Here is a 14135-nt window from a genome sequence, read left to right on the forward strand (position 1 = left end):
TGCTAATAAGTGAGATCCATGAAATCTCATATTTACTACTTAATAATTAATGTTTGATAGAACTCAATTACATTACATTTAAGCATTGTTATGAATTATGGTAACAAATGGTTATAATATGATCTTCAAATGTCTGTATGACCATAACCTCTCCCATGAGCTACCATCACAAGAAGCCAAGGATTTCATTTTGATTTACAACAAAAACAAAAAAGCAAAATTCAATGGAAGTTTGTCAGTATATCTTATTATGCCTTGGAGGTTTGTGAAAAGAATTGGAAAATAATGGGAAGATATAAATGGGTCCCTCAAGAGGACATGAGAGCAAATTGAACTGAACTTATATAATAGTAATGCAGACTGAACAGAGAGAGAGAGAGAGAGAGAGAGAGAGATACAAGTAGCTCAGCATTACCTAAGCCCTACACATAGCTTAACAAGAACATCAAATAGTAAATGACGTTTTTTCTTAAAAAAAAAAAAAAAAAACTCTCCTTGGTGCTATATTGTTGTTGTTTCAAGCATGAATTGAAGAACATCTTCTTTAGTAGGCAGTGCAGGAATAGCTCCTTTCTGTGTTACAGTGAGGGCACCACATACATTGGCAAAGTACAGTGCCTTTCTTAATTTCTTCTCATCCTGCCATGTGGAATAAATACGTTAATTCCTCGAAAACCAAGTTGCGCAGAGTGAAAAACATTTAGCCTTGGCTTAAATGGGGAGAAAATTGGGAAGAAAATAAGGGAAGAGAGAGAAAACTAGGAGGAGAAATTTTCAAAAATAGTTTTTTTTTAAAACCATTTTTAGGAGTTTTTCCTCTTAGTTTTTCTTCCTTCATATTTTTCTCCCTATCCAAACGAAGGGTTAAGCCCTTGAATATTAAACCACCCAAAAAGAGATGAAGAAACAAGACTGTTCACAGGAAGAATCATACATTCACAAAAGTGAAAGTAAAAAATAAAGATACAGAAGGAAGAGATGATGGTATAGATATGGGATGTCGACCTCACACACAATCACATTCTTTTGTAATTTTTTTTTTTTGACCTTCTGCAATCACACTCTTCTGTTTTGTATTTTCCCTGAATGTATAAATGCATAAATGCAAATGAACTAATTTGTTCCTTGAGAAAACTTCATCTTAAGCAAACATCTTCCTAATGTAAAACCCCTTACCAAGCTATTGATTCATATACACAAAGCATTGGTATTAAGTTGTCTCAGAGTTTATGCTGGGGGGAAAAAAAATCTTCCTAAATGTTTCATTGAACATTTTTAGGAAGTCATAAACAGTACTTCTACACCATCATCAATAGAAATAAGCCAGCAAAGTCTATCAAAAAAAAAAAAAGTAGAGAAAAAAGAAAAGAAAGAAAGAAAGACAGAAATTAGCCAGAAACAAGTGAAATCAAGAAAAGAACTGTGAACATGTACAGGAGACACATGGGGTTACAATGATTTAACAACCAGTTGCCATAAAATTTCTAACATACCTGAAAAATGCTAAGGTCAGAAGCTACACTGTACAACAACCCACCAACAAATGAATCACCGGCACCGGTTGTGTCAACAGCCTTAACTTTAACACCAGCAACCCTGCCTTTAAACTCCTGTATAAAAGCAATCAGAGTTAGTTGAATATGGGTGACTAACAAACAAGATAATGTTATATTACTTAACATTAGTTGGTTACATTTAACTCATAATTATTATATTAGCACATGCAAGACTCAGTCAGGATAGCAAATAAGTGATGTTATATACATCATGAAATTTTGTCAACTCAAATGTGATTCAAGCAGATACACTGACAAAGAGTAATAAAGCGAATGAATGAAAGATTGGCTTTGTCCACTTATAAGACAATCAATCAATTTTTGGCCAATGTATTTGTAGCCTAGTGGCATGAGAGCTTTCTTGTAAGTGGGAGGTTGCAGGTTCAATCCCACTTATAATCTCAGCCCATTAGTGCTTGTCCCTCTAATTAAAAAAAATTGATAACCTTACCTTGGTATAATATCTACAACCCTCTGATCCTTCAGTCACAATTAGAAGTTTGAGATTTGGATGAAAAAGCTTATTCAACACAACATTATCATCATAAGGATCATCACCACCAGTCAAGAATGTGATCTCATCCTCACTTATCTGCAGAAACATAAAAGCACCAAACCAAATCAACTGTAATGTTCCCTCTTTTTTTTTTTTCTTTCTGGGAAGGGGAGAGTCAAATTATGTATTGAAATAAGTAGAAGAAGAAAACATTTATAGATAGAAAACCAGAGACAAAATAAATGTATTGATGAAGAATCAGGTTATGGAGGCCAGCTCCTTCATTGATATATATAATGTAGAGTATCCAATACAATTGTGACACGTATATAAGGATTATACAGAGCATATTTGTACAGTACAAAGGACAGATTCGATCCTATCCATATCGTAACTAATTACATGATTAATAATTAATCCTATTCTCTAACTTTCATGTATACTGTACCTTAATTATATCAGCTTGATCCCATATATTCATTATGCCATTTCGAGCAGCTTCAGCTGAAGGCCATAGCGCCAATCTCAAGTTTGGGTCATAAGATAGAATAGCACCAGATTTTTTGGCAATACTCATGGCAGCAAGATGAGCAGACTTGCATGGTTCATCAATCAAGCTAATGGAACCATAATGAAAGATCCTAGCCTGCAGACAACATACATGACAGATGTTAAAACATAAATAACAGATATTGGACCACATTTTAGTCAGGCATAAAAAAAAAAAGAATAAAAACCTGCTTCAGAAGATTTTGATCAAGTTCTGACTCATGAAGAAGCATATCAGCACTTGGATGACGGAAAAACAAAAATTCACGCTCACCATCAGCCCTAAGAGTAACAAAGGCTAGTGCAGTTCTCGCATCAGCATCAAACCTCACGCCAGCTATATTAACATTATTCTGCTTTAAAATGTTTGCCAACATGTATCCAAATTCATCCTTTCCAACCTACAAGGCAAATAGAAACGCACTTAGGTTTGACCATTGAGTCAAGTTGCTCATGCACACATCCATTCACTCCATTTGAGTTTTTTCTCTCCCCTTTTTTCTGTCAGGGGCCGCAGGGATACAAACACAATTCTCTAAGAAAACAAATATTCAGTTGAACACGCAACCTATAACAGAGACATCATTAACAATAAGATGCAAAAAGAATTCATATCAGGATCAACAGGCTTGGATGTCTAATTATACCTTGCCTATAAAAGCAGATGAACCACCTAGTCTGGATATGCCCACAGCCACATTGGCAGGAGCACCACCAGCAGCCTTTTTAAAAGCAGATGCTTCAGCAAGTGACACTCCAGCCTCTGTTGGTACAAAATCAATCAACATTTCACCAAGGCAAACAACCAGTGAATCAGTGTCCTTGCATTCTTCGTTACCTGTACAAAAGCAATACTGTTAAACCTTAAATAAATGCATTATAGCTGAATGCAGAGTAGCCAACAATAGGCTTTTCCTGACACGTCATTATGTAATTAGGCCGCTAATATGGCCCCTTTTGTTTTACAGAAGTCATTTTGCAGGGATACGTTTTCTGGATTTTTCATGGTGTTGATTATAGAAATTGCTCTATTTCTTGAGCTTGGTGCCCAAGGTAACTGAGAAAATCTTCTTAATTAATCAAAGAGCAATCCTTCAAGTAGAATGAAATGATTTTCCCTTTAGAGTAGAGGAAGTGAAATCATGTCAGAATCCCCGCAATCATGTTCTTCCCCATTGAACAAACAAAGCCAGTAAGAAGAATTGTGACCTTCACTTTGGATAATTGTCTTAAGTGTATATATAATATGACATCCCTCAAACATCAATGCACATTGCTCTGCTACTTAATCATGAAATAGAAAAATCATTTCAAAACTCAAACATAAAGCATGGCATTGGCATCTTGCTACATTGCACATGTAAGTGACGTTTTGTAAACCATCATCTACAAATCTACAGCATACATAAGCTAGTCATTCATACTGTTCTGTTTTCAATTTACCTAATTCTTCTCCCAAATGGATTGTCAATTTTGCATGATCACTAAACCAAGATTCAATTGATGTATCGAATTTGTTTTTTTTTTTTAACCAACAATGAGAAATTAATTATTATCCCAAATCTAATCAGAAATGAATTTTATTACCCTCAATCTAATCAGGTTTTGGCATCGACTGCGAAGAGCACACGAATACTGATCTCAGATAAGATATTTGTATTAGGCATAGACCCTAACCGTTATCGTTTTGTTTGTCTCCATGCAAGGATGGAAATCACACGCCACAAGAAGGTCTTCGCGAGAAGACGTGATCGTTACTATTCGCAACGAATTCAATACTTACAAACAAAAACATGACGCATTCAATCAAGAGAAAAAATCTAAACAAATATATCAAGTAAAGATCTAGAATATGATTCAGAAAACAAATTATAAACCCATAAGAAAATAAAAAAGAAACGATCTTTAGCTCACAACGTCGAGTTTCAATCCATATATATGAATTCCTACAAACGAAAGATTAATAATATAAATCTTATACAAGAACAGAACATTGAACATGAGGGAAAAGATGAAAAACCTGAAGGTGTAGGCTGAGCCATTCAAGTAATGGGCGTGTAAGATTGGACCAAGAAACAGAGTGTTGCGGGGAGAGAAGGAAAAGAAAGAGAAACTACGCAGAGGGTGGTGTGTAGAGAGAGAGAGAGAGAGAGAAAACGCGAGTAGGAGGAAGGAGAATGGAAGTAGAAGTGAAATGGGTTGGATTTAAAAGCAGAGATTGTTGAAGACGACAGGAAGGAGATCAACAACGAAGACCACGCAGCACGCAGCCAAAACTAGAAAAGAAAATTTTGATAATGATAATTTTTATTCCCATTTTATTATATACATACATACATATATATATATATATATATATATATTCTTCACATGTTCATAGGTTCACAGGTCACAGCTTGTTCAAAATTTAGCCGACTTTTTACTTTTCTAAATCTTGCGCCCGCCTCCTGTTTTCTCGTCCTAGAAGAACACAAAAATGATATATAAACAATTTTACTCGTTTATCTCTTTTTCCTTTTATTATTTTTCGCCAACACGTCATGTATGTGTGTGTAAGCTTTAGTGAGATTCATTGTTATAAAAATAATAAAATAACTAATTGAACATATATAACATTTAAAATACATATATTTTATGTGTTTAATATCTAAAATTTAAGCAAATAGATCGTATTATTTATTATTTATAAAAATGGTCATTATAAATTCAAGTATGAAAGTAAAAAAGAAAAAAAAGAAATTATTTAAAAAAGAAAAAAAATAAATTATTTATATATAAGCCAAATAAATCATTTTTTATTATTTACAGGTATTCTCCTATTGAAAGCAATTTTATTGAAGTACCTATCTTAATAAAGATTTGAATTTGTATTTTATTTAAAATTTTTATGAATTTTATTCAGTTAGCTGACTCACAAAAATTTATACTTTATGGCTCAAGAATTTTTTTACATGTTCCTTCCACTAACAATAAGATTCAACTTTTGAAAAATAATAATAAATAAGATTCAACTTTTTATTGGCTATGACCCCGCAACTTTGTTTACATATACTCCCTCCATTTCTAAATATTGATATTTTTAAGAAAAAAATTATTTCACTTTATATATCCTATTAAAATTCAATGCAATAATCAATAAAATTGGGTTCACAAGATGGTTTAGCTTCTTACAATATAAAATTAAAGTTCAATTTTTCATTGAAGAAGTGCAGATATTTAATATTTAATTATACCTCGAATGAAATTAACTTAAAATAAGAAGACACATGTGCCCAAAAAAAATGATGCAATATTTATTGAGGTCTTTTTTATGGTACATTATTTATAATCTTATTGTACTCCTTCTATCATAATTATAGAGCAAAGTTAACTAATTCTATGGTTTTTAAAAAATGATAGTTAATATTTTGAAATTGGTAAAGATATTTGACTTTTAAATTCTGTCATTCACTAAAATTAATTATCACAATAAAGTTGTTCTAGGAATTATTAAAACTTGATGCAATTAAGGAGGAAAATATTTAAAAAAATCAACTATTTGCTAAATCTTTTTTCCATATTCAAGACAAAATAAGGCTTAACACTTTGTGTATATAATTGGACAAAGGAGAAATTCTTCTTGGAACAAGAGGGAGTAGTAACATTTAATTTATAGATGCACTTGTTTCTTTACTTTTTTTTTATTAATTATAAAATGAATTGAGGGCATGTTTGGTAATGTGGAAAGAATGTTGCCATATTAATTATATTTCTTAATCAATATATAAATACCTTAAAATATTTATATTTTAAAATGAATGGACATTTAAGAAATTTAAGGCGCCAACCGAAAAGTTTGGTACTCCCTCCACCCATTTTATATAATATTTTTTCTTGGAGTGATTTGATATTTCACAATGTAAGATGTTTTGAGAAAAATTTAATAAGTTATTATCATTAATAAAAATTATTCTAAAATTACCTCTCTCGATTTCACTTAAATATATATTTTCTCTTTCTCCTTTTAGGAATGAACATTTTAAACGTTTATATTTTATTATAGAGAAATGAAAATTTCAAACTATATTTAATTATTATTCGTTTAGCATATTTTCTGTTTTATTAAAAAAATGTCTTGTTATAAAATGAGTGAAGGGAATACTGGATAAGAAGAGGTAAATGATTCTTATCATAAATCTTTAGGAAAAATTATTTATTTAACCTTTGATGTTTTGACTCAATTATAACTTAATTTTTAAATTTTAACTCATTGTGATTCGATCCTTATAGTTTTGACTCGATTGTAGCTTAATTTTTAAACTTTAATTCTTGCAATTCAATTCATATAGTTTTAACAAATCAAAATATCACTCTTTATATTTTAAAAAATAAAATTATAAAAATTAAAATTATGTTAAAAGTAAGACTAATATTTTAAATTACTAAATTCTTGTAATCTTTTTAAAAATTATGAAGATTAAAATTTTAAAATAGATTTAATATTTATAATTTTATTTTTATAATATATAAATTAATATTTAAATGATTAAATTATAGAGATTGAATTGTAAAAATTAAAATTGAAGAATTAAATTATAGTTAAGTTAAAATTATAAAAATTAAATTATAATAAATTAAAATTTAAAAATTAAATTATAAATAATTTAAAATAATAGATATTAAATGATTAATTTTTTTAATTAATCTTAAATATAACAACAATAATATCAATTAATAAATTTTAAAGTTGAGTCATCGTATAAGATAATGATCTTTGAAAAAAGGGCAGCTGCCCAAGTCCGTGTAACACGAATCCATTCCCGGTCAGGTTCAGTGGTTTTAACTTTTGAGCACAATGACATAATGTCAGGATTAGTGGATCCCACCAACAAAATAATAAATTACTCCCCCAATTGAAGTGGTGGACACCACATCTAAGGTACAAAGTACAAGCACAGGAAAAATACTGGTAGTAAAAGGGTAAAGTGTATTTTAATTCAGGTAAAAAAATGGGTATTTTAATTTGGTAATATAAAATTTTAGTTTAATCTTTTAATTATAAAAAGTATTTTTTTCAATGCTCTCAAACCCTAACAATGTTTAGTTTTAAATAATTGTTTATTATGTTAATTATTATTATTATTTAAAAAATTAAATTTAATATATTAATATTTAAAAATATTTTTATTAATATTTAAAAGTTTAATCTAAGAATTTTTTTTAGTGAAATTAATGGGTTTAAAGACTTAAGATAGCGGAGTAAAAGCAAAAAGAAAAAAAAATTAAGAGTGTCAAGATTCAAAAATTAAAAAGATGCTTTATAAGGAATTAAAAAATTTAATGTAAAGTTAAAGCACTGAACCTTAGTTTAAGTATGTAAGTTTTTTTTTTTTTTAGGTTAACGCTCCACAATAAGCTTTTGACGAATGAGGTTTGAAAATGTAGAGGATGGAGTGTTTCCACCTCTTGTGTCACATGTTTCCATGAAATTGAAGATTGTCCCCATATTCTCCGCAACTGTAATGAAATAAAATCCTTGTGGAGTTCTATCATCAAGCCGAGTGTTCTCCTAAGTTTTTTCAATTGTCACATGTGGGATTGATGCTATTTGAATGCTTCTATGAAAGTGGGGCGAGTTGCCCGAAATTGCAAAGAATTATTTGTAGTTATTTATTGGCTCCTATGAAAAAGAAGGAATAACAAAAATTTTGAAAATATCAATACACACTAGTGCACTGAATATTTATGAGTTAAGGGTCATTTTTAAATTTTTAATTTTATTCAAAAGATTGGACATCATAAACTTTATTGTTGATCAATTTTACCACTCAATGTTAAAAATTCGATTCATGGTGTCCCTGACGTTATTTCTTGTTATGTGAATCCTACATTTAATTTTTTTAATATTTTTATTATAAATATTTAATAATGAATCCTATCATTTTTTATATTTTTTATAATATAAAAAATACTCTCCCTCTCCACTCCACTATCCCTCTCCCTCGCTTTGGTCCTCCCTATCTCTCTCCTCACATGGGTCATGGACTCTCACTCGTTTGAATTCTTCTCCACCTTCTCCAACCTTGTCTTTATCTTATGCCTCTTCTCTTCTGGCTCTGCGCTTGCGATGCCCCCAAGGAATCTGGCTCTCTCATGTATTGCAAGGAGTTCAACCATGAACTTGAAGCTTGTGGGTGGATTGAAAAAGCCATGCAAGAAATGAGCACACATATAGTCACTCGTGAAAGAAGATAGAGCGATCAGCGTGGTGACAAAGTAGGCGTTGATGTCGATGAACCACGATACATAGTCATGCATGGACTTGAACATGATGGAGGAGAGAAAGTGGGGAGGAGATGGAGAGAGAATGGGGAGGGGAGAGAGAGAGAGAAGGAGAGAAAGTGGGGAGAAGACAGAGAGAGTGGAAGGGGATGGAGAGAAGGAGAAAAAGTGGGGAGAAGATAGAGAGAGTGGAAGGGGATGGAGAGAAGGAGAGAGAGTGAGGAGAGGATAGAGGGGAGAGTGGGGAGGAGAAAGAGTATTTTTTTATATTATAAAGACATATAAATGATGGGATCCATTATTAAATATTTTACAATAAAAATATTAAACAATTTAATATAGGACTTACATGACTAGAAAATAACACGAGGGACTTAATTTTTAATATTAAAAGATAAAATTAATTTATGATTAAGTTTATAGTGTTTAGAAATTTTTTGGGTAAAGTGGAGAAATAAAAATAACTTTTAATCCAATATTATTTTTTTTTGTGGAGCCAAGGTTATGGTTTTTAAATATAATGTAGCACATTGAGTGTGAGACAAGTGTAGATTAATGGAGTTATGAAGGATATCGGTGCCCCTCCTAGATTGTTGGAAGGTTTGGTTTGTGTCCATGTTGATGGTGCTTTTTCTCATCTTAGAAATGATACTAGTTGCGAGGGTGTCATTAAGGACAATTACCAATCTCCACGGGGAGTTTTTTTGCTTAAAATTTTTAGAAAAATCATCCTTTTATGGCCAAACTTTGGTCTTGTCTTATTGGTCTTTGCAGAACTTGAGATGGTAGTCATAGGAATGTGATTTTGAAAGGTGATTCATTAGAAGCTTTGAATCTAATTAAGGATGGGAATAATGATATTGAGAGTTGATCCAAAAGTGCCAGAATCTACTTCGTTGAGATTGAATTGTTAATATTAGCTACATTCGGAGAGGGAAAAAGAAAAAAATATTGGAGCTGACCAACTGGCAAAACGTGCTCTTGCAATGCCATTGGGTCTTCACTTTCTGCCTTTGGAGAACTTTTGCTCTTTTATTTCTTGGAATGTAGGCTAGTGGTTTTGTTGCTTTCTTCCATTATTAAATATATATATATATGTGTGTGTGTGTGTGTGTGTGTGTGAAACTTTGATGGATTGGGACTGAGTCTATGACCCAATAGTTGGACCCTAGAAATAGTCAATGTTTTTTCTTTAATTTTAAAATATAATAATTGATTAATCACTATGATTAAATTGTCATAAATTTAATACACACACAAACATATAATTTTGAAGAACGTGCAACTTATTACAGTAATTTTTGCACAATAATAAAAGAAAGAACTCAATGATGCAAGGATGTGCCTAGCATTCAATTTTTTTATGCGAATTTTTATTTGTTTAAAAAATGCATACTATGTATCTTTCAAATTAAATTTCTATCAATATATTTATGTATAATAAAAAAGTCTAATAAATTATGCAATTTAATGATTTATAAGTCATGAATCATGTAACTCATTTTTCAAACTCCATACAATAACAGATTCATACCAATTGAGTGCAAAATGAAAAAAATAAATAAATCTAACTTTTATAAAATTTAAATCTATTCCAGAGCTCAAAATAATAATATTTATTTTTAGATAGAAAACAAGATTGAAATATCATGCTTCAACCAAGGGCGACTATTTAGCATTTAGTATCCACTTCCATCTTTTTTAATGGAATATCAACAACGTTGTATAGATTAAGGATTTCAGTTAAAATAATTAGTTCATGTTTTTAAAATTTTAAAACAAATTATGTTTTGGGGAACAAAAGTTAACATCTTAAACAAAGACTTAAGAGTGTTATATTAAAGATCATGAGAAAGGATCTCTAATAAGGAATGAATGAGGTAATTAAAATGAAAAGGGTAGAGTAACATATACATATAATGCTAAATTTTTCATTTATATATTTGGGTATAATACTTTTATTATAAAAATTAATATTAATATTAATTAATATAATTTGAACTCTTAATCTCTGCGTCTATTCAATTTCGCCCTTTGCGTGTGATGAATGACATTTTAAACAACATATTTTTAAAAATATTTCTTTAAAATATTTTGTTATTTTTTTGCCCCCGCTCTTCATACGTCACGAAAATGTCGGTTTAAAAGTGCACATAAAGCTGGGTGCGAATCAGACCATAACAGAACGTTTTTTTGTTTTTCTCCTAATTAAAGACAGTGCGGAACAAATTTTTCTATCATTTTTCTGCTTTTTTTTTTAAAAAAACAATACAATGTATTTAAAAGAAATAAAATTTTATTGTAATTCCTGCTAAATAAATTTAAATTTGTATTATTGTACATCATAAATAAAATATTTTTATATTAGTCCTTGATGCAAAAATTTTCATCTAATTCTTCTCAATTACAATTAATTATTATACTTCTATCAATTTATTATCAAGAAGGTTAAAGTATATTTTTAATCTTTAATTATATATATAAAATTTTAATTTAATTTTTTAATTCTACAAAATATATTTTTAATTCTTTAACTTTAACACGTTAGTTTTAAATCATTAATTTTTTTTCATCAATCATTATTTTTTTTAAAAAATAAACTATCTAAGTCAACATTTGAGTGTTTTTTTAATATTTAACAGTTTCATAAAATATTATTTTTCTGATAAAATGAATGGTATTAAAGTTAAATAATTAAAAACAAACTTTATAAAATTAAAATATTAAAATAAAATTTTATATAAAATTAAAGAATTAAAATTATATTTTAACCTAATTAAGAAGCTAATTGCACGTCTATATATCATACATAAAATATCGCTAATGAATAATTCATTAAAAAAATCATACATTGTTAGATTGTTTAATTTTTTTTGAGATTATATCTGTTAATTTATATACAAAAGAGAGGTTAAGCAATTTTATGTCGGTAAAGAAATAGATTTTTTTTTGGAAAAAATGTTTCTATCATTTTTTGTGCCTTTTTTATATTTAAAGTTCTTTCAAACAAAAAAAAAACTTGTTTTCAATTAAATTAAGGGTTAAATTGCAAAAATGCTTGAAATTTTTTCTCCAAGGCACTTAGTATTTTAAACCTTTATTTGAAGCAATTTTATCCTATTGTCAAGATTGACATTGGTTGCCCATATTTGACTTTAACTGTCATGTGACAGCCATGTGATATTTTTAAAAAATTTAAATAAAAAAACGATACACACTTGTGGCTATCTTATTCCTCAATTGTCTCTGGCCTTTTTTCTCCCTCAATCATCTCTATTGATCTCTTTTCCTTTTCTTCAATCGCCAGACATCATGCCCAAACTCAATGAAATTGATGAGTGATTTGCTTTTGTGTTCTTCTTCTCTGCTTGACTGCTTCTTCTAACCCCAACATTTGGTTTATAGTTATTAGGCATTCTATTCATACCCCCTTTTTGAGCCCTATTTTGAGCTTAAAGAAGTTGAAGTAGCTTGGATGCAGCCCTTCCTCTTCTTTTGGTTTTGCCCTCTGCTCTCCTTGTGAATCTCATGTTTCTCTTTTCTTTTCAACTGAATCTTTCCTCCTCTCCTCCTCCAATTTTCACTCTGATCTCCCCTTTCTTCCACACTTTCCATTTATTCTTTTAACCTTGTTGCCCATACATAGTGAAGCATATGCTAACCTCAATTAAAAATCATGCCTGAAATCATGTCGTGTCTCGTGTTCTTTTGCAATGTTGTCACTTTTCTGTGGATCCAATTTTCTCCATCATATTTCCTAAGCGTGTTCCTCCCCCTAACTCTGCCGCTCCATCACATCGATAGAGGCCTAGGGCTTTTTAATTTTTACTACGATGGGTTAAAAGTTTAACCTTTATTGCTAGAAAGCTAGGCAAAATATTAGGACTTAAGATGAAGATTGGTTTTGATGCTTACTCATTCGACCCCTTTTTGTCTTTAGGAGTCTTTCTTTGCTTGTTTTTTATTGTCTTCCTTTTAAATTTTCCTTAAATTTTACTTGTGGATTAAATTTTACTATTTAATATGATCTTTTTTCCATTGAAATTTTTTGAAAACTTTCAATTTTTTCCTTTTCCTTCTTAAATATCCAAGATGATGCCTTTGTGCTTTTGAGTCTGTTCTTTTTTTGTTTTTGTTTTGTGTGTTGTTCTTGCTTGCTATTCATAAAATAATCAATTATGTTAGTTTGGATTTGAAGGTTAATGGTGACGAGGTCAAGCTTTTGGAGAAGAGTGTCCAACAATCTTCTAATCCATTGAGGCAGAGTGTAATATCTTGAATTTTAATTCCAAAAATTAAAACATTATTTTTAGGCGATTAAGATTAAGATAGGACTTTAATAGTTTGGGGATGGTTAGAATGGACTTTTAGACTTAATTATTTTTTATTATAGGCTTAGGATTGGGCCCAAAAGGTTATTAAGCCAGGCTAGTCTAAAATGTAGGAATTTGGAGAAAGGAGCTTTATCTACGTAGGGATGAAACTACACATGGTTCATATGCGCGTGAATGAACATCAAAATGGGGAGTTTCATTTTTAACTTTGTTCACATGAGGACAACATTATGAAGCTTATGACTGAGCACATATAAAGCTTTAAAAACACATTATAAGGCTTGAAATGTTTAGAAAACAGAGAGGAAGAGAGAAGGAGTAGGAGATGATATTGAAGGCTTCACTAAGGCAAGGTTCTGAGGCAGATTTGGGGCATTTCCAAGCTTATAATTATAATTAAGATCTCTCTTATTAATTCACAATTAACCCCCAAAATCAAGATAATCACAGGAATAATTCAAATGAATTATCAAATTTGTAAAATTTACATAAATGAAGTTCCAAATTTTCAAAATTTAAAATGCAATAAAATCATTTAAAGAAAACCAAAATCCAAAACATGTATATGGAAGCATAGATATCATATGAGGTAAGATAACATCAAATTAAGGTAAAAATAGCAAAAAACTAATTCTGGTGCAATTACGCTACAACATGAAATTTTATGCTGCGACATAAATTGCGGAACCCATAATAGTAACAAGCTATTATGATAGATATTCTAGCCAAACTTTTGATACGCACCAAATCTCTATCCAATGTTGGATTGAAATGATCTAGGTGTCTACAGAAAGCTTTCTTTGAGCTTTAGCTAATTGTATTAGTTTCACGTTCAAATCATTTCTCAATCAAAAGTTGGACATCAAAATGCAAACTCACTCATTTATGCTTTCAAAACATAATTAAGGTGTCTAAAACTCAATCGAAGTGCCAAAAGCC

At 30.2% G+C, this 14135-nt stretch overlaps 1 protein-coding gene across 1 annotated transcript; it reads right to left on the reverse strand.

Annotated features, from left to right (window-relative positions):
- Positions 1 to 473: 473 nt before the first annotated feature.
- LOC129305434 (probable fructokinase-7) lies at positions 474 to 4871 on the reverse strand. Its single transcript, XM_054945469.1, has 7 exons — positions 4622 to 4871; positions 3249 to 3439; positions 2790 to 3002; positions 2501 to 2698; positions 2008 to 2148; positions 1494 to 1610; positions 474 to 639 (listed from the first exon to the last, which is right to left on the reverse strand). Exons 1-7 carry the CDS (start codon positions 4641 to 4643, stop codon positions 502 to 504), a joined length of 1020 nt encoding a protein of 339 aa, XP_054801444.1. The 5' UTR covers positions 4644 to 4871; the 3' UTR covers positions 474 to 501.
- Positions 4872 to 14135: the final 9264 nt, after the last annotated feature.

Source organism: Prosopis cineraria, unplaced genomic scaffold, assembly GCF_029017545.1.
Source record: "Prosopis cineraria cultivar Desert tree isolate PC_DT_omini unplaced genomic scaffold, ASM2901754v1 PC1, whole genome shotgun sequence".
NCBI lineage: Eukaryota > Viridiplantae > Streptophyta > Magnoliopsida > Fabales > Fabaceae > Prosopis > Prosopis cineraria.